This window comes from Mesoplodon mirus, assembly GCF_964341445.2.
Source record: "Mesoplodon mirus genome assembly, chromosome: 7".
NCBI classification, from domain to species: Eukaryota; Metazoa; Chordata; class Mammalia; order Artiodactyla; family Ziphiidae; genus Mesoplodon; species Mesoplodon mirus.
In genome coordinates this window covers 57,615,583-57,636,562 of record NC_138983.1, presented here as the reverse complement: position 1 = coordinate 57,636,562, position 20,980 = coordinate 57,615,583, and the positions used below count along the sequence as shown (strand labels likewise).

Genomic DNA, 20,980 nt, shown 5'->3' with positions numbered 1-20,980 from the left:
CTCTCCCTCCCACACATCATATCCAACCCATCACCAAGGCTGTCTCTCAAATCTGTGCATTTCTTTCCATCTTCCGTGACCGTGACCCGTGTTACTATCACATTCTCACCTGAACCACTGCAAGAGCTCCCTCACTGTTCTGTCCACAGCACTGAAGCCATCCTAAGGGCTCTTACCTGTGCTGCAGCCAGAGCGGGTGTCTCCGTTTCTGACCAGGTAGCCTGCCTACTGAAAACCCTTAATGTTAATTCCTTTGGGGATAAAGCCCAAACTCTCTAACACAGCCTGGCCTCTGCCTGCCTCCTGCGCCTCTTCTTACACACGACGATCCCCTCCCCCTCTCATACTCTCCCAGCCACACCCTCCACTGACCTTGCTGAAGTCCCTTCTTCTTCTTGTGCTTCCTCCAGCCTCGGGGTCAGCTCTCCACACATGCTGTTCCCTCCCCTCTTTGCCTAGTTAACTCTTACCACCTGATGTCTTAGCCCGGCCTCCCTCCTTTTGTTAAGACTCCGCTGACCACCATGACCAGGTCAAATCCCCTTGTCAAAGGCTCTTGTAGCACCATCTACTTTTCCTTAATGGCCCAGTTGGCATTGTTACAGTTCTACATTTGCTTGTGAGTTTGTTATGTTACGTACTCGGGTCCTTGGACTCTTTAATCAATAGAAATTGATAAGAAGCCAGATGAGGAATTCAAGCAAGGCTTTACTGGGACTCGTGCTGAGTCACAGGGGAATGAAAACAAGTAACAGGTGCCCTTGCTCGCGCCCAAGGAGGGGGGACTGGTCCCTTACATGGGTTGAGGGTAGCGGTGGATTAGTGGGTCAGGCCAGAGGGGTGGCTTAGGTGATCTGTCCACCCCCTTGGTGGTGCTGTGTGCAGGGATCACGCACAGTCCCAAGCTTTTGCTCCTGGCACCTCCCAACTGACAGTTGGTTTGTGGCCTTTTTGTAGCCTGTTGGTCCTAATTGCCTCAACTGCGCATGCGTGTAGTTACTTTTAGTCTTTATGTTTTCTTTGTATTCTGTTGCTTGAAGAGATGTTTATCCAGGCGCAAGCACTGCAGTAAAGGGTCCCAGGTCCCAGCCTATCTCAGTTTGATTGTTTATCCCTCTACAAGCTTGTTGTCGCATTTCGTTGATCTCTCCGCAGCCTTTCCAATACCCAGCCAGGGACAGCACATAGTATGTTTTCAACAAATGTGTGTTTGTTTAATTAATTAACTAGTTGATTAATCAATAAATTAATGTTTCACCCAGGTTACTCTGAGCTCCCTCGGGGCAGGGACCTGCCTTAAATTTTCTGCACCAACACCACCCCCCAGCAGGCAGCACATGACTGGGCCTGGGGAAGTGTGTACTGACCACTCTGAGTGATGGTGGCCACATGGTTGATGGGGATGGGAGTGTTTGTCAGAAACAACCTGGAAGGGAGTGAGGCAAGCAGGGCAGGAAAGGGGAAAGAACTGAGGACAGATGTGGTCTAAGGGGACCCTAGCCTCAGCCTGGTGGGGAAGGAGGTTCTGGAGCATAAATCATGGATCGTATTGCAGAACTGTCCCATTTTGAGGCAAGATGGCTAGACTTTTGTGTGTATGTCCCAGATGGTCTTCAGTGATTAGGTGTCCTGCCAGCTGGCCCCAAGACACCAAAGCTGGAAAATGATGGTCAGCTGTGTCCCCTTCTCCCTCCAATCCATCTGTGCCCTGTGAGCTGAAGTACCCTGCCCCCTGCCTCACCCACTGTGTTGTTTCCTTGGGCTGCTGTAACAAAATACCACAAACTGGGAGGTTTCGAACAAAAGAAATGTATTCCCTCAGGGCTCTGGAAGATAGAAGTCTGAAATCACAGGGTTGGCAGGACCGTGCTCTCTCTGAAGGCTCTAGGGGAGGATCTTCCTTGACCTTCTCCTAGCTTCTGTGGTTGCTGGCAATCTTGGCTTTGCTTGGCTATGGTAGCATCACTCCAATCTCTGCCTCTGTTTTCACATGGCCATTTTCCTGTGTGTCTCTATGTCCAAATTTCCTTCTTCTCATAAGGACCTCAACTTAATGACATCTGCAAAGACCCTATCTCCAAATAAGGTCATATTCACCGGTACCGAGGGATGGGATGGGACTTGAATATATCTTTTCTAAAAATATTTATTTATTTATTTTTCTTTCTTTGGCTGCATTGGGTCTTAGTTGCGGCACGCGGGATCTCTGTTGAGGCACGTGGGATCTTTCTTTGCGGCAGCCGGGCTTCTCTCTAGTTGTGGTGCACAGGCTCCAGAGCGCGTGGTCTCTGTAGTTTGCAGCACGCGGGCTTAGTTGCTCTGTGGCATGTGGGATCTTAGTTCCCCGATCAGGGATCGAACCTGTGTCCCCTGCATTGGAAGGCAGATTATTTACCTCTGGACCACCAGGGAAGTCCAGGGCCTTTAATATATCTTTTGGGGGACACAATTCAATACACTAACCCAGAATGCCACAGTTACCTCTTTCAAACTCTCTTGAACCTGCCCTTTCTGTATCTGAGACTGAAGCCTTCTTCCTGGGACCACTCCCCTGACCCCTCAGCTTTTGCCAAAAATGAAGTAATGCTCCTCATTCCCAGAAGTGCACCCTGATAGAGCCCTGCAATTCCACAGCTGGCAGCTTTGACAGTGGCCAAAGGCTCTCCTGATTTTTCTCATTTAATCCTCACAACAGCCTCAAGAAGATTTACCATTCTTCCCATTTTATAGATGAGGAAATTGAGACTCAGGGAAGGTAAGTGCCTCACACAGTCTCACAGCAGGGAACTGGCAGAGCAGAGACTTGATCCAGGTCTGCCTGATGGCAGACACCACATCCTTCACCACCGCACTCTACCGCCTAGCTTCTTCCCTTGGTGGTACGTCTGCCAGCCACCAAGAGGATCCAGGTAAACCCATCCAGCAACTTAGAAGAGTGTCATGAGAAAACTGCTAAGAGATAAGAGAGAATACAGAATTGGGGGCCTGGGTTTAGTTGTTAAGAGGACCTAGGGATAAGGAGTCACAGGTCACATGAAGAGATGAAAACAAGATGTAGTTTGGGGTGACATTTATTTAGGGAGGAATTTTCCATTGGTGATAGTTTTAAATTCATTTGATGATTGATATAATATAAATTCAGTTCTTTTTCTCTGTCCTACTTTTATAGGCTTACTCCTGGTGAATATCCTTTCGTATCCTGGAGACTGCCAGTGTTCTGGAAGCCAGTTTGTTGGTTTTGTTTGTTTGTTTGTTTTTGCGGTACGCGGGCCTCTCACTGTTGTGGCCTCTCCCGTTGCGGAGCACAGGCTCCGGACGCGCAGTCTCAGCGGCCATGGCTCACGGGCCCAGCCGCTCCGCGGCACGTGGGATCTTCCCGGACCGGGGCACAAACCCATGTCCCCTGCATCGGCAGGCAGACGCTCAACCACTGCGCCACCAGGGAAGCCCGCCAGTTTGTTTTGATTGATGTTCAGCGCTGATCACGCAAGCCTGATTCCACTGTGAACATGATTTCCTCTGATGGGAGGCCTGACTTCATCACGCAGGCATGGTTTTACTGAGAAGACTATTTTCTTCTGTTGAATGTGGTAACTCTTACATGTCCATGATCACTACTGAGATACCCCTTATGATATGCAGGTCAGCCCCAGACCTCTCAAGAGGATGCAGTCACTTCGGTTGGATTTATAATGCCTAACACTTCACTTAAGCAGTCAATAAATTTTCTGAGTGCCTACTCTGTTTTTGGCTCTGTGTTGGGTACTAGTCACTCACCTCAGGGAGCTCACTTTTTTTTTTTTTGCGGTACACAGGCCTCTCACTGCTATGGCCTCTCCCATTGCGGAGCACAGGCTCTGGACGCGCAGGCTCAGTGGCCATAGCTCACGGGCCCACCCACTCCACAGCATGTAGGATCCTCCCGGACCGGGGCACGAACCCGTGTCCCCTGCATTGGCAGGTGGACTCTCAACCGCTGCGCCATCAGGAAAGCCCAGGGAGCTCACATTTTATTGGGGAAGATGGACAATCACAACTAATGAGACCAGTGCTTCAAGAGAACTGTCAGTTGAGGTTCTTGGTTGTCTACACCATAATCCATACAGGTTTAAGCAGAAGGAGAAGAGAATCAGGCTCAGTGCTACACAGTTAAAGGTCAGGGCCAAAGCAGTCAGCCAAAACACCCATCCACACCAGGGGAATTTTCTAGTGGAAATATCACCACCCTGCCACCTGTTGCTTGGCACCTATGTGAGGTGATGGCTGTTAAAAAACTCCTCCACAGATGCCCCTAGAACACCCAGACACCCCCATCACAGATGCTTTCCAGGTGATCTTATCTATCTGCATGCAGACATCAGTGCCCATAATTTCCTTCCACTTTCATGTCTTATCAGGAACACCTTGTGAATTCCCTGGTGGTCCAGTGGTTAGGGCTCTGTGCTTTCACTGCCGAGGGCCCGGGTTCGATCCGTGCTCAGGGAACTAAGATCCCACAAGCCACACAGCGTGGCCAAAAAAAAAGAGAAAGGAACACCTTCTATATGGAACCCAGGTTACACGTGAAACCCACGTGGAATGTGGGAAATGTTAATTTAGTTTTCCAGCTTCTATAACACAGGAAAGCAATCCAGAAGGGACTGGGCAACTGGATGTTTGTATCTGAAATTCAGAAAAGATATACAGACCAGTGAGCTGGGACAGATCACAGAGGGTTCCCCCAGGTGCAAAGATTGGTGAGAGTGGTGACTCCCTCCAAGGAAGGGTGCTTCCACTTTGGTTCACCACTGAAACAGCAAATGAGCTGATAGAGATAGAGATAGAAGTGTGACGGTTGCTCCCTGATGCCTTCCTACCTCCACATACAGGTGCACTTGAAGCCTAATGGTCAAAGAGTAAGAAACCTGCCAGGGCAGGGGAACCCTGGCCTCCTGCTGGGCCATCTTTATTCTGTTGGGCTAGAACTCAGCACTCAGGGATCTACTTACTATCATGAAGGGAATTCCCTTCGATGGTAAATCCAGACTCCTATTCTGATATGTAAAAGTTCTAAACAATGAAATACTGAACTGTTCTGCATTAAAATGTGTTGACTAAGAGGCAAAATTTAGAGAGACAGAGAGAAAGTAGTTTTTCCCTCTTATCAGCCACCCAACAAATGGTGGAAAGTCTTGATTCCAGGTAGGGATGTCTGGTCAGGGACAGATCCTCAGTTATAGATCAGGAGCTAAGGAGAGAGACCACCACTGGTGACCCTTCTCTCCTAAGGAGAGGTGTGAATTTGAACCCCAAGGATGAGAATCTAGTGGTTGATTACAAATATTTTCCCCACCTCTGCATCATTCTTTCTTTCTTGTTATCCCAGGATTTCAGTAAAATTTTGTAGAATGTTCTTAGCATGCATTGAATTATGAGAAATGACTTATCCACACTTGATGAAGATTGAATTGAGGAGAGGGAAAATCACAGATTCAAGACATATTATGATTCTAAAGCAGGCTAAATACAAAGAAAACCATATCTAAGCATAAAACTGCTGAAAACCACAAAGATAAAATCTTAAAAGCAGCCAGAGAAAGAGATGCATTACTTTTGAAGTCACAATAATAAGACTGATAGCTGACTTCTCATCAGAAACAATGAAAGTCAAAAAGAGAATAGAATGTTATCTTCAAAGTGCTACAAGAAAATACTTCCCTAGCCTAGAATTCAATAGCTGCAAAAACATCCTTCAAGAATAAAGGAAAAACAAAGACATTTTCAAACTAACAAAAACCAGGGTAATTCATCGTCAGCAGACCTGCTATAAAAGGAATACTGAAAGAGTGTTCATAGGTAAAAAGGAATGGTCCTAGATGGAAGCTAGAAGATATACATCAACAATAGAAGTAAAGATATTCATACAATGAAATGCACAAAATATATACATATACAAGAATAGTCATATGGTCATTGTTTCTAATAGTCAAAACATTAATATCCAAATCTGTCAACATTCCTACATGGTGTACTATACTGCAATGAAAGTTATAAAATAGACTTACACTCCCATCAAAGATGGAGTAATAAAGACCAAATTTACCCTCGTACCTGAAATAACAACAACAAAACTCGACAAAATGTAGGAAATAAAGGTTTTCAAGGCATTGGTTATCAGGCAATGTTTGGGATCTTAAGAGGCAGAGAACACATGTAAACCCTACCATTGCCCACACTGCCTGGAGAGAGTTTCCAGGCCACCACGCAGCCAGGATGAACCGGGTGAAGCCTGGAAGGCCCCCTGGGTTGAGGAGATGGAGCTGTGAGTCTGAAGAGGCTAGCTGACTAGAGTTTACAGGGCATAGTGCCAGAGATGAAAGAGCTGCAGAGAGAGAGAATTCTGGAGATTTTCAGAGGGTCTCCCTCATTGTTCAGCTGAGTTTTGACCAATGCATGCATTGAAGTCCTGACTCTGCCACTTTCTGTCAATCAACACACCTGTTTTGAGCACCTACTATGTGCCAAACACTGAGGAGGGATGTGGGAAACCAGAGCTGAGGCAGACCTGTTCCCGCCCTTATCAGGCTCCCAGTCTGAGGAGAGAAACCACATGCACCCAGCAGGCACACACAACCTGAGGAGTCTAAGCTGAGAGCCAGAGGAATGGTTCAGGGCAGATGTGAAGACAAAAGAGGGTCCACTGTTCTAACCCACACCATCCCCTCCCCGACCCTGATCCCAGCACTGGGTGGATGTGGGGACATAGTGATGTGGGAGACATAGACCAGCTCCCCAGGTCTAGCCAGCAGTGTGAGTTCTAGGTGGGACCTGAGGAAGCAAAGACTGCCATCCCTGGGAAAGGGGGAGAACCTTGGGCCAGGAGGTGGGAACTGCTGCCCATCCCTGCTCTGCCTCTAGATCTTTGTGCAGGCTTTCCGGGTCTCAGTTTCCTCATCTGACCCTGGGGAGGCTAAGCTCCTTTTACTCTGAAGGAGGTTCCCACCAGCTGAGCTTCTAGGCCTCAGTTTCTCTTGACCACAAAGGGGACAATAATCCCTGTCCATCCTTGGGAGAGCTTCCCAATCAAGAGATCGTTCTTTTCCTCCAGCTACTGCCAAGAGGAGATGAAGAAGCCCCAGGAGTTTGTGCAGAAGTGAGGGGACAGGCAATGATTGACTGTCCAAGGCAACAGTGGTGAGGCAAGTGCTTTCTGCTGGCCCAGCATCTCGCTTATATCTCTCCCCAACTCCCCACACCCCACTGCACCCCAGACTATTTTTGTTAGTTCCTAGAATTCCATGCTTCCTGCTTCCCGCTCAGTCCTATGGTTTCTCCAGGGATGATTTAGGAATGGAGAGTGGCAGCCATCTTGTCAGGAAGTTGCAACACCTCCGTTCTCACATCTACCCTGCCAATCTTCAGACTTGGTGTACTTCATGTCCTGTACAGACCCATCGTATTATGCCCTCAGAGAACAATGTGTCTGTGCCATCTATGAGCAGATTTCACTCACACAAACTCCCTGGAACATGGTGGCCTCCCAGCACACCCTCCTGTACCCTGAAGGCCTCGCCTTCCAGAGAACTCATCACCCCAGTGAGAGAGTGGGCAGGAGTGAGGTTAGCCCCCTTCACACCCCTCCCCTTCACATGCCCTTGTCAGACCTCCAGAGAGGTCAGGACAGCAAGGGTTGGCACCTGGTGGCCACGAGCTGCACTACAGGCCACCATCCTCTTCACCCCTTTTCTCGTGCCCCACCCTCCCTGGCAACTCAGGTTGATCCCAGACCCTTCTCTGGGGCCTCAACCAACTTGCTCACCACCCCTACCCACCACAGTCCTGCGGAGGCAGATGGTGACCCTGCCCTCCTGAATCTCCTTCCTCTAACTCAGAGAAAGAGCCCTTGGAGAGGAGTCAGGCTCACACCAACCTTGGCCGATTACTTAACCTCCTGAACCTCAAGCTTCTTGGCTACAGAATGAGATAATAGTATCTACGCCACAGGATCGTGAGGTTTCTGCCCTGCAAACCGGTTCATCTGTACCGGTTTGCAGGGCAGAAATAGAGACACAGATGTAAAGAACAAACGTATGGACACCAAGGGGGGGAAAGTGGCGGGGGGGGGTGGGATGAATTGGGAGATTGGGATTGACATGTATACTAGTATGTATAAAAAGAATGACTAATCAGAACCTGCTGTAGGGCTTCCCTGGTGGCGCAGTGGTTGAGAGTCTGCCTGCCGATGCAGGGGACACGGGTTCGTGCCCCGGTCCGGGAGGATCCCACGTGCCGCGGAGCGGCTGGGCCCGTGAGCCCTGGCCGCTGGGCCTGTGTGTCTGGAGCCTGTGCTCCGCGACGGGAGAGGCCACAACAGTGAGAAGCCCACGTACCACAAAAAAAAAAAAAAAAAAAAAAAGAATCGTGAGGTTTCATATAAAATGAAACCATTAAGTTGGGAGGGCAGGGCAGCCACCCTGGAGCCAAGCCTTGGGTTCTCTGACCTGGTGAGGGCTGCCCGTGGCTCTGCAGATGAATGGTCCTCCTCCCATCTGTCCTCCCACCCCTCCTCCCGTCCCCTCCCCTGGCAGCCCCAAACAGCTGCCCCGCCCATCTTCCCAGGGAGCTCACCTCCTGCCAGAGTCTCCACCCAACACCCGGATGCGGGTGAAGGTGGTGCTGAAAAGCTGCCCCGGGCTGCTCAAGAACCGGTTCGTTTCCCAGCTCATTTTCCAGGGCACTTGCCAGTCCGCCCTCCGCCCCCACCCCCATCCAATTGGTCCAATGCATCTTGAATTCCTCCTCCCTCGCCTCGCCCAGGGCACGGAGCATCCCCTAGAATGATCCCTGCCCAACCTCTCCCGCCCAGTCCTTGCTCTGCCCTCCTGCTGGAGCTTCTAAAATGCTTGTCTGAGCCACTCCCCGCTGAAAACCTTTCCCTGGCTCCCCGCCGCCCACAAAATCAAGCCGAACTCCACAGCCTGGCATTCATGGCCCTCCCTGATCTGGCCTTGGCTGCCCCTCCAAGTCTCCATTCCCCGTGTGCCAGCCACTCAACTCCCCTTCTCCGTGCATTTGTAGGAGCAGGTCCTTCTCCCAGGGGTGCCCAACCCCCTTTGCCCGCAGGAAAATGCCTGCTCATCTTCCAAGCCTTGCTGTTCTTCTCAGGCCCCTGCCTGGGACCATAGGTATCATGGCCTGTGTCTCCCCCAGTGGGCTGTTAGACCCTCCAGACCAGGGACAAGGATGAATTTAGCAGTGGGCCTCAGCGTAGGGTCCCAAGTGCATGAGGAAATATTTATGAGTTGTTCAATTTGGTGGCAAGGAGGGAGGGCCTCGAACGGGATTAAATGTCCTCAAGGGAGTGCTGGGCTGGAGACAGCAGATGCAAGGGAGGGAGAGTAAGGCCCAGGGGTGGGTACCCAGGATGTGCTTCCACTTTGTCCAAAGGCTTGTGGAAGAGGACACACACACACACACACACACACATTCGGGGTTGGGGGTCACAGGTAGAGGAGCACCTATGTCAGCCCGCACCGACGCTGGCTTCAGCTGGGCACCATTAGAATAGTCCTCCCGTGTCAGCCTTGGGCCAGGAACTGATTCATCCCCAGCTGGGGGCCCACTGGTCAGCCTGGGTCCTGTGCTGTGAGAGGGCAGACAGACTGGGGGAGCCCAAAGCAGGGGCTGGGCAGGGGAGGGGCCTGGACCCCATGGCCCCAAGGGGAGGCTAGAGCCCTGGGACCATTCAGCCCAGAGGAGCAGATTCCAAAGCATGACAGACTGTGGGGCAGAAGAAGCAGACAGTCTCTGTGGTCCCAGAGGCACGGCTGGCACCCTGGGGCCATTGTGGGTGGTCTCAAGATGATCCTGTCTCTCTCCTCCCAGCCCTCCCTCTCCTAGGAAAGGAGAGCCCAGTGCTCAGTCCCTTAACATGCCAACCTTTACTGATCTGGGAGAGATGAACAGGGATAGAAGATGGGAGGGGTATAGGCAAGTGGGGAGTGGGGTATGGAGACTGTGCCAGTCAGAGCCTCCTCATGGTCCCCAATCTGGAACCTGCCCCTCTCTGTCTGTGCAGAAGCAAACACTCTCACAGCCAGGAGAGCAGGGAACCCACCCCGCAGACACAGCCCAGGGCTGTATCTGAGGTAGAGTCAGACTCAAGGGTACCCCTCTGGCTGGATTTATAGGGACACAGACAGGCATCCCCGTGGCTAGGAGGGGGTTCAGAGGCCCAGGCCTTGGCTGTATGGGCACTCATGACTAAGGAAGGCCAGCAGACAGAGGGTCTAGGAGAAGCACCAGGTCACCTCCTCTAGGCAGCCTCCTTGATTGCTTCAGCCTCTCAATTCTCCCTTTCCAGTCCACAATCGCTGCCCCATGCTCAGGCCTCTATATCTGCCATCCACACCTAAGTCCCCACTATCTGTCACAGGACTGGTCCGGGGATACCCCAACAGGTCTAGGACTCCCCCAGAAGAGGGGCTAGGCAGCAGAGGTGGGACCTCCAGTAGCCTGAGAGTTCTAAAAGGCATTTGCCTCCCCCAGGGCTGTTTCCCCGCCCCCCCCCAACCCCACGTATAAAGTCTGCAAACAGCCCTGTGGGGGAGGGTTGGTAGAAAGAAATAGATTTATTCTCATGTACAAAGCGGTCAGCCCACAGGACCATATACAACAGTTGCACAGAGTCCTAGAAAAACGCATCTCTCTAAAGGCAGCTCAGAATAGGTAAGGCAGGTGGCCCCCTCTCCCCAGTCCACAACACGTACTGAACAAAACAGAGAAAGGAGGAACCTGCGGCTGGGATGACCCCTGAGGCCCGGCCCTATGGGGTCTCCCAAGCCCCGGGGCATGGGTGGATATGGCCTTGAAGAGGAGACAAGCCCTACCAGGGCTGAGGCCAAGTTCCCCTCTGGCTGCAGGAATGCAGGAGGGGCTCGGGCTAAGGGGGTACACTCAGGGGGCCACTGAGGGACTCAGTGTCGGCTCTCTGCCCCAGGGGGCCAGGGACACTCCATGGCCTCTCCTGGGACTCCACAGAGCTATGGGGACTTTGATCTAAAAGAGGTCTTAGAGAATGGATTGTCTCACCCTCCTGTTTCGTCCAGATAGGGGAAGGGACTTGCCCAGGGACAGTCAGGATGAAGCACTACTGACCCATGATGGGCCTGCCTCCCAGCCCAGGGATCCCTCCTGCCCACTGTTCTTATCCTGCTTTCTTCCTGAGCCCCCTCTCCCAGAGCACTGAGCTGCCCCCCTGGCAGCTTCCTTATGGGACCCCTTCATCTCTCCAGGTCCCAGTCTCCACTATAAGTACAGTGGCAGTCCTCAGGGCCACCTGTGGCCCCATGGCTATTTCTAGTCCTCCAGCCAAGCTGATGACTGTCTCTAAGACCCACCCTCTGCCCACTCAGATGTCTCACCTTCTTGTGTGAGGATCCTGGGGGGCAGGGGGTGTCCTCAGAGGAAAAGGGCACAGATCTGGTGGGGCAGGAATGGGGCCCAGGAGGAACCATCCAGGCTGCCTCAGAGGAGTGGCCTGAGGTGGGGCCCTTGCCAAGGTGTGGTCAGAGGTGCAGAGCAGGGCGCACTGCTCACTGTCATCCCTGTGCTCTCAGAGGACAAATAACAAAGTCTTGGTGAGGCTGGAAGTCTTCCATTATACAGACGAGAAAGCTGAGGCCGGGGAAGGTCAGCCTTGCCCGGGGTCACATGGGAAGTCCTGGTCTAGAATCCAGGACCTGTGGCTCTGGTCCCAGGGCATGTGGCCAGGCCAGTGGAGAGTTGTGGGAGGAGGCCTGGGTGAAGAGGAGTCCCAGGAGGGACTCACTCAGCATCAAGGCTGCAACAGCCATTGATGGGGGCCCCAGCACCATCCAGGTCAGGCACCTCGTACTCCTCATCCAGGAAGTCCAGCGAGTTGTTGCTCGGGAGGCCGCGGATGGTGAACTTGTGCGACACTTTGGTCCAGTGCTCACGATTAGAGGCCACACGTTCATACAGCTCTGCTGCTTTGGGGAACAGGTCCTGCAGCAGCCTGGGGATGTGAGGGGGCAGGGTTAGAGGTCAGAAATTAGACTGTGAGCAGCAAGAAAGATTAGGGCTGGACCACAGGTAGAACTTCCACAAGAGTATGAGGCATAGGATGGGAAGCACAAGGAGAACATGGCGGTCTCTTTCCATAAGGGACCAAGGATGAAGTGAAGGGCCCATTTAGGGGCAAAGCAGGAGAGGTTGTGCCCAGAGGCAGGGAGTGGATGAGCTGCAGCAGAGCCAGGCCAGCCCACCACCTGTGTCTGCTGTGACGGCCACAGCCAGCCCCATCCCACCCACCCTGCCGTCCCTGGCTGGGGTCCCCAGCAGGCCCACGAGCTCGCTCACTTGTAGATGGGCATTGCGATGTGCTCCATGAAGCTGATCTGCAGCTCGGGGATGTAGGCCTTCTCACGGTCCATCATCTCCATCGGCCTGTTGCCCATGGCCTTCTCCTGCAGGCATCAAGTCGTCAGGCCTGGCCCTCTCCTTCCTCCATAAGCACCCGGATCAGGCTAACCCAGCCCCTCCCGGGGCCCAGGCTAGGAACCCTCCCCCAACCTGGACACCCTATAGTCACTCCCCACATACCAAGTCCCCTTGGGAGAAGAACTCTTTGTAGATCAGCTCCTGAAAGGTCAACACTCTCATTACCTCCTGTGAGTGGGATCCATCCACCCACGCTCCTCCACAGCCCATTCCCAAGGGGGCAAACTGAGGCACTGTGACCTCAGGACCTGCCCTCACCATCTCCGGCCTGGCAGGGGGATGGGTCCCAGATGGGGAGGAGTGGCTGGGTTCTGGCCCACCTTCCACCAGCCACTGATTTGCTATGAGTGACCCCCAGTGAGTCCATGCCCCTCCCTGAATCTCCCCACCTGTCGTCCTGAGGGGGTCCAGGTTCCTGTCTCCCCCACAGGCTGAGCTCAGCACAGGGAGGGTGTTCAGGCTGCAGGAGCCACACAGAGCCAGGCAGGGAGTACAGCCTGCGCCTTCCCAGGCTGGGGCAGCACTTACTGCAATCTTCCTCGTGGTCTTCCAGCCCTTGGTCTGGTCAGAGAGGTCACAGGAGGTCATAAGGAGGCAGAGAAGGAGGCTGTGATGCTGCTTGTTGGTTCTGTCATAGCCCACTGTTCGGGAGAGAACGGGGTCAAGGAGAGGGCCCCAGCATCCTGGTACCCTCTCTCTGAGGAAAAGGCCCCAGGGCCCACCCCAAAGTGGTCCAGGGAATTCAGCACCCTGGATGGGAGCCAGGGATGTAGGGCTGGGTCTGCCTGGTGGATTGATGCCGGAGGGGGTGGATCTAAACCCCTGGGGATGCTCTCCAGGCGAATCCCCCTCTTGGTGGTCCCTCCCCAGCCCTGAGGCCTGGGCTAAAGGCAGGCACCTTCGGCCATCTTTTGGAGATCCTTGAAGATGCGGAGGTGGTGGGCCAGGTCTGTGGCCAAGATGATGTCCCGCATCAGGTCCAGCATGCGCTGATAGTCCTGGGCCAGGGCCGGGGGTCGGGGAGGGTGTCAAGGCCTCTGGCCAGACACCCCACCCTCGCCCCCAGACCTCAGGAACCTCCACCCCTCGGCTTCACTCCTTCTCCCAGGAGTGGGAGAAGCTCCCAGCTCCCACTTCCTCACCCCCAGCCCCACCCCGGCCTCATCACCTTCCGGGAGAAGTGGTCAAAGATGTTGCAACCGTGGGTGTTGAGGATGGCGATGGCCTGAGCGAAGTGGTGCCTCTGTGGGGAGAGGAGTGATGGGGGTCCAGCTGGTGTGGGGGGCTTCCCTCCTCACTGACCCCAAGAGAGGGAGCAGGCCCGGCCCAGCCCTGGCCCCCAAGGTGAGCTGAGCAGGCAGAACTGGGGAGTCGGGGTGGGGGGGGCCTGTTCCCTTTCTGGGCTCTATTTCAACCCTCTATGTGACCCTGGGCAAGTCCCTGGCCACCTCTGAGCCTTGGATTCCTCAGCTGTCACATGGAGGGACACAACAAGGTAAGCTCTGAGGGCCTCTCAAGCTGGAACGATTCTGAAATGATCCCTCGGAGTCCTGGACACTAATTCATGTAGCCAGCATTTGTGTGCTGACAAGGAAGGGCGGTGACAGGCGAGGGCAAGGGCCCTGTCTCCTGATGCTGAAGGGCTGTCACTCAGAGGAGGGGCAGGTAAGTCCAGGGCATGGAGGGCAGAAGCAGGGCTGCCACCAGGCCTCCCAGGAGGAAGCGAGCCCCTCGTCTCTGGGGGTGTGCAAGCGGGAGCAGCTCTGGAGGGGGGCTGCGGGGGCCACGTGGGGCAAGGCAAGCTTGGAAGTTTGACTCCCACTCTGTGCCAAGCCCTGTGCCAGGTGCAGGGAACTCAGAGATGTCCCCGATTTTGTCCCTGCCCCCAGGAGCTCCCATCGGGGGCGTGCAGACCCACATCAGTCTAAGGCAAAGCTGAGTATGATGGGAGTGAAGCCCGTGCCCGGCTGGGTGGGGAGGGGGTTTCATAGGGTGTCCCCAGACATGCAGAGAGAAACATGCTAAATGCAAGTCCTCCCTTGGCAAACCTGGGCTCAGGTGGAACCTGCTGCCTGATTCGTACCCCCAGCCACACCTGCACGCCTCCAAGCCCATCAGGGAACAAGAGCCAGGCGTGCCCTGGGGGTGGCTGCAGCTCTCATAGCTGTCTGAGGAGCAGGGCTTGGGAGGGGGAGGAGCTGGGCCACAGTCTAACTTTGTAAGTCACTGGCCTTAAGGGGACAGTGGGAACGGGGATATTGGGCGGAATGGCGGTACCTCCATGACAGAACCTTCTGAGCTGTAAAGCGCGGCCAGCACAGATTTCTGGAAAAGCCCGAGAAAAGTCCATCACTCGTCACATCCAGAGGCAAGTGCTGCCGTATTAGGCTCGGAACTGCCCTGCTCCTCCCGCCATCTCCCAAAGCCTGGGAGAGCCTCCTCCCATCTCTAAACTGGCTCCTGGTCTCACCAACTCCCGCCTCTCCTCAGGCTGGAGAGGGGAGACTCCCAGACACCTCGGGGAGGCAGCCCACTGTAACGAGGGCAGGGTCTCACCGAGGCCACCTGGAAGGAGTTGTTTGTGCCTCTGTGGTCCAGGTCGTGACACATGCAGGAAATAAACAAGGCAAAGATCTCCATGTCCCTGGTTGGGAGGAGACAGAGGTCAAGGAGGTCAGCCACTGCTGCCTTCCCACACTTCCAAAGGAGGGCCAGCTGGATGAGACGTCCAGGATAAGGGGAATAGCTCAGTGGTTGAGTATTTGACTGCAGATGTCCAGGAACCACCTGGACAGGAGCTCAGGACACCTGGGTCCCCTTCTTGGAAAGGGGCCTTGTACCTTTCTAACTGGGCTGTTAAGAGGGTCCCGTGAGGCAGTGTGTGTAAAGCCTGCCACACAGGAGGCGCTGCCCTGTCCCAGGGAAGGGGACCCCACCAGCTACCAGATGGGGGGAAGTGCAGTCCCTCACTCGAGGTAGTTGGCGAGCTCCAGGTTCTTGTAGAGCAGGTAGCAGAAGTGGGAGACAGAAAAGGCGTGCATCCAGTTGTGGTAGGGGGGATCCCGGTAGCCCTTCTTCACCATCAAACAGAACCTGGGGGAGGGGAGAGGGCAGCACAGGGGCCTCAGGCTCTCCTCCTCCAGGAAACGCTCCAGGCTCCGCCCTGCCCCATTCCTTTCCTATCCTTGTGGTCCCAGTGTCTGTGAATTGCTTCTCACTCACAGATCCTCCCCACCCTCACAAGAGTGGGCCTCCCCTAGTCATCCTCAGACAGTCCTTCCCAGAGCGCAGGGGGCAATGGATGTGAGAGTAGAGTTAGGAGGGAGGCAGAGACGGGGCTGCCTGCACGGAGGGGAGGGCTGGGGACACACACCGGGCCAGCGTCGGGCAGTCAATTTTGTAGTTATTGATGAAATTCATGTCCTGCAGCATGCTGAGGATGGCCTGGAGAGAGTGGAAAGGAGGGATCAGAGGGATCATCAGTTTCAAGATGGGCCGCCCCGCCCCCAGCCTTGGCCCTTCTTGAAGCCTCCAAAATTTTGGAGTCTTGGAACTTTAGATCTAAACTAGAGAACTATAAAATGGTAGAGTCAAGCATTCTCGGAGCCATGAACTTAGAAATATGACATCTAAGAACTCTTGGAACCAAGTTCACACAAAATCTTAGAAAAACAGGGAGGGAGGTGCCAATCCTGAGGCCATCGTTGGTTCCAGTCCAGCCCCTGGCCCCTGGGCAGGCCCTGTGGCCCATGCTGGCAGACCACATGCCCCCTCCATCTCTGAGGAGACTCTATAGCCTTCTTTGATGACTCTGTCTTGTCAGGAAGTTCCTATGCACATCTAACTTCAATCTCCGGCTGTACACTCTCCACCCCCACATTCAAGTGGGACAGGCCAGCTCACCATGGAGGTGTCATCCTCGGGCAGAGAGCGAGGAGTGTAGGTGAAACAGGCAAAATTGGAGTCAATGGCAGCCACAGGCTGAATCCCATCATGGAGAAGTTTGGTGTATTCATCATCAGAGACCTAGAGGGAACCAGCGGGGTATTAGAAGACGGCCTCCACCCAATCCAATGTCTTCAACCTCAAATTCCCACAGTGGCGGGGACCTCCCACTCAGAATGCACCCCAGTCGGGCCATCCACTCCATGGGTTATCACTGGGCAGGAGAACACCACCCTCCCCTCACCATCCTGCAGCCCACCTACTATGCCTCCTTTCCTGTGACCACCCTCATCTGTAACAGCCTATCCTTGTCAAAGACAGAGAACACCTCTTCATGACAGCATGGGTAGCCCTTCATAGACAATAAATTAAAGATTCCTTCTTTTGGGAGGACCATACCAGAGTCTAACCTCAATCCTTCCTGCTACAGCTTTGACCGTAGCCACAAAGTCTGTGACACTTTGGTTTAGACACAGATGAGAGGAATGTTCAAATGAACAATGACCACCACATACTCTGAATTAAAGTCTGGGACAGCTTTTCTAATACAAGGTCTGGGAATGGGACTGCCCAGGACTGCATGACCACTGTATTTAAGGGATCTGTCAGAAGGGCCCTGGGTGGGCTTCCCAGCCTTCAGTAATACCCAGGATGGGAATTATCCCTGGACATTGGGAACACCTGGCTGAACCAATTCTTCCCTGGGCTAAGTAGTGCTGCCAAGGCTGGCAGAAACCGCTTTGAAGGCAGGCAGAAACTGCTTTGAAGGCAGGCTGCCCCGAAGGAGAACAGCAGAGCAAAAGGCGAGGCATTGCTCTGGGTCTATCTTCTTATATTCAAGAGAGGATGATCAGAAAGCCCAGTCTGTCTTGGGCACCTGAGGATTTGGGGAGGGAGGGGAGGAAAAGGTGGGCTACAGGGGACCCTGGGGCCCTGACAAGGCGGGCAGAAGCTCCGTGCAGGGCTCACCTTCATGTGGTACATCATCATCTCGTTGGCTAGGTGGCTGCGATACTGGGCCTCATTCACTTTCTTGTACAGGAGGGACTGCGGGGAGAGAGGGAAAGATGGGGCTCAGGCAAGGTGGCTGTGAAATCTCAGAATGTCCAGGACTGGGACAAAGGGATCAGATAGAACCCCTGCCCCCTTCCTGTCCCATGCTGGGCCCAGCCTGAGACTTCAAGCTCCAGCCCAGAGTAGGGAGCCCCCTCCAACTTTCATCCAGACCTCCCCTTGCTCCTCCTTCCCAGTGCCTCTTAGCACTTGAGCTGGCACTTTGCACACTCTCCTGAGCTGCCCCAGGCTTCAGTGATGGAACCTGAGGCCCACAACAGAGAGACAGAAGCAAGGAAGAGGGACAGCGTTGGGGGCCTAGGGGTTGGATTCCTGGGCCAGAGCTGCCAGCTCTGGACAATGAGACCCAACATATCCCAAAAAGGATAACCAGGAGCTTGGGTTGAGGTTGCTTCCAGAGAACGGAGGGAAATAAAACAGATCTCCCATAGTCCTGGGAGGCTAACTGTACAGGACAGGAAGTAGTATCTCTGATTTTCTGATGGGAAACTGAGGCCAGAGGTGACTAGTAGGTACTGAAGATTGCACAGCAACCCAGCAGCAGGGCTCTGAGCCCCAGGGCAGGGCACGGACCCGTCTGGACAGAGCAAGGAGAGCCAATGTGGAGAGGAGAACAGAGGGTCCTGCACGCCCCTGTCCTCCTCACATGTGCGATGCTGATGCCACAGTAGATGGAGAAGGCTGTCGCCAGATCCTCGTCAAACTTGCTGAACCATGGTCCGTTGATCTTATTTACCAGCTCGGCCACACCGATGACCTCTGGGGACCAAAGAGGGTCTAGGATGAACCAGTGGATGTGTCCGACGGAGATCTGCCCTCCCAGGGTGTCCTCAAGGGACGTCACGTATTTGGGAAACCCCATCCCTTCGGCTTACGGACGCTAGGGTGGTGGAGAAGGCTTGTGGAACTTCCGCTCGGCTCCGCCCCATCCTGCTCAGGCCCCGCCCCGCCCCTCCTCCCGGAGCCGCCAGGACCACGCACCCTTGTTCTCGTTCTTGATGGGAAAGCAGAGAATGTTGCGCGTCCGGAAGCCGGTGCTGTCGTCCACACCGCGGTAGAAAAGTGGGTGTGCATACGCATCTGGGATGTTCAGAATCTGGCCCGTGGTTGCCACGTGGCCCGCGATGCCCTGGTCGGCTGGGATGCGGATCTCATAGCTCTACCGGGCCAGGGATGGCGTAGAGAGGAAGTTGGTGGCCGGTCGCAGAGCGGACCATCAACCATCGTGCCTGCTCCCCAGCGCCCACTGCATACTCCCGGCCCCCAGGACCACGGCCACACCCTCCCTCCTCAAGGCCCTGCCTCACCTCATCATCCACCACGCCCCCATCGAACACCTTGGCCACCAGCTCGTTCTGATCCAGCAGGAACACAGAGCATCTGTGGAGAGATGGCTTCGGTCCACAGGGCCCTGACACCCCTCTCCCGCCACCCCTGTCCCGCCACCCCTCAAATCTCACGACTAGAGGCAAAGCCTGGATTTTGAGGCCTGGAGGGAGAGACTCTCCTCAGGGTTGGCTGACTCCAGATATTAGTCCAGATCGATGATTTTTTTTTTTTTTTTTTTTTTGGTGGCACCTACTCTGTGCCAGGCACTGTGTTAGGAGCTGAGGACCCATGGCCAGCAAAGCAAGCCCCACCCCTGCTGTCACTTGATGTTACAGTCTAGTGAGAGACACAGGCATGAAATAAAGAATCACACAAAACCTGATGGGGTTCCACAAGAAGACAATGGAGGGGAAGAAAAGAGGGGAGGAAAGAAGAGGTCACTACTGAGGCCCAAGGCCTCTCTCGCCCCACCCCGGGGTGGATTCACTCACATCTCAGCATTGCTGAGGTTTCTGGCCTCTGTGATGATCTCCTGGAGAAGCACAGAGACGTCATCTGTGGGAGCAAGAAGCACGGGGGACAGTGGTGAGACCAGGCTGGAGTGCTGAGGCCAAGCCCGCCCACCTCCCCTCCTCAAAATGCCACCCGCCACTCCCACCCCACAGCCAGGCATGAAGGAGGGCAGTGCACTCACCCAGGTGAGTGAAGAGGTTCTTTGCCACTTGGAGAAGAGCCTGGAATGGAGAAAATGGAGATCACAGGGAATCAGATTGCAGGGGGTCACCCTCTCCAGCCCCCTGCCTCCATCAGCTCCAGGGTCTTCTCATTCCTCCCCTAGGGCTCTCTGGACAGACTGGAGACTGGCAGAGTCTAATTATATCATTTGGCTACTAAGTGAAGGAGTGGGAGGAATAGCCCCAGTGAGGGTGCATAGACATCCTGAGTCTCAGGTGCGCATGCACCTCCAGCTCTAGCCACCCAGCTGTTGCCGTGGTGCCCAATCTGAACACTAGAGGGCGATCGCATACAGTGCCTGCAGCCAGAGGTGCCGTCTTGAAGAGCTACTGTCCTCCCTCTTTAAGAGGCTGCCAGAGCATAGGTAGTCTCCCTGCCACCAGCCCCCAAAGACATGGGCCTTTCCCTTGTGGCTGACTCTCTGGAGCTGAGAGCTGGGCGACTTGGTCCCCGAGAGAGGCGCAAGGCAGGCCACTCACCTGGCACTCACACTTGAGCTTCTGCTCCTTCTGGAAGGCCAGGGTGCTGGTGAGGACCGTGCTGGTGTAGTGGAAGCAGTGCTGTATCACACGCTCATCCTGGTCTGTGAATCTGGCAGGGTGGGGTGGCAGGGGTCACCGGAGAGGGACAGACCACAGACTGCTCGCCCCATTCTGCCTTACTTCCGGTCCTCCAGGAAGCCCACTTGGAAATCCACCAGCAAACTCACTCTCCTCTGCTGGGGCTGCTCACCGCACAGGTGGCTTGGGGCAGCTTCCCCCTCAGACTGGGGGCTCATGAGGGGGGGAGGTCTAATCCTCCTCTGACCAAAATGTGTTTTCCTCCTCAGACTATTGCTTCTCAAAGCCAGAGCCATGTCTCCCTCCTCTGACTTCAGATTTATCCAGACTGAGGTTGAGTCTCCTCCCTCAGACTGGGGCTGGGTGGGTGTTCTCCTGCTCTTCTCCAGGGGCCCCTCCAGCCTCAGGGAGGGGCGGTGGCACTGCCCTGTCTTTTCCAGCTCCTGTCACTGTCCTACCCTCCTCCCTGGACTTTGCAGGCCCCGATTTGGTGCCTCCACAAGTCCTATGGTGCTGTGGGCAGGGCAGTGCCCATCAGATTCATGGAGCTGGCTCACAACGGACAAGATCAGCTCCAAATCCTGAGGAGGTCATTCAATGGGGTCACCAGATGATTTGTCACCAGGGAGCTTGGTGGGACTGGATGGACCAAGCTGGAGGTGGGACCTGGGCTGGGGACGTGGGTAAGCCTCTCCAGATGGGGATCATGGGGAGATGCAGCATTTCTCAGAGATTCTGACCATTTCTCAGCCCCCAGATTTCCCTGCCTAGTCCCTTCCGCATTTGGGGGCTGCCTTCAGTGCTCCTCTCTGCCGGGGTATCCTCCACGCTTGCCG

At 54.5% G+C, this 20,980-nt stretch overlaps 1 protein-coding gene across 1 annotated transcript in view; it reads right to left on the bottom strand.

The window, feature by feature from the left end:
- Nucleotides 1-10,621: 10,621 nt before the first annotated feature.
- PDE2A (phosphodiesterase 2A) overlaps nt 10,622-20,980 on the bottom strand; it is a 64,507-nt gene continuing 54,148 nt past the window's right edge. The window contains exons 14-31 of the mRNA XM_082629660.1: nt 20,064-20,175; nt 19,544-19,583; nt 19,341-19,404; nt 18,828-18,900; nt 18,502-18,679; nt 18,167-18,279; nt 17,416-17,493; nt 16,405-16,527; nt 15,875-15,945; nt 15,472-15,594; nt 15,058-15,145; nt 14,779-14,826; nt 13,670-13,744; nt 13,400-13,499; nt 13,030-13,142; nt 12,604-12,642; nt 12,361-12,467; nt 10,622-12,016 (exon numbers count right to left, since the gene is read on the bottom strand). Coding sequence (XP_082485786.1) covers nt 11,806-12,016; nt 12,361-12,467; nt 12,604-12,642; nt 13,030-13,142; nt 13,400-13,499; nt 13,670-13,744; nt 14,779-14,826; nt 15,058-15,145; nt 15,472-15,594; nt 15,875-15,945; nt 16,405-16,527; nt 17,416-17,493; nt 18,167-18,279; nt 18,502-18,679; nt 18,828-18,900; nt 19,341-19,404; nt 19,544-19,583; nt 20,064-20,175 — 1,756 coding nt within the window. The 3' untranslated portion in view covers nt 10,622-11,805. The remainder of the gene's footprint in view (nt 12,017-12,360; nt 12,468-12,603; nt 12,643-13,029; nt 13,143-13,399; nt 13,500-13,669; nt 13,745-14,778; nt 14,827-15,057; nt 15,146-15,471; nt 15,595-15,874; nt 15,946-16,404; nt 16,528-17,415; nt 17,494-18,166; nt 18,280-18,501; nt 18,680-18,827; nt 18,901-19,340; nt 19,405-19,543; nt 19,584-20,063; nt 20,176-20,980) is intronic.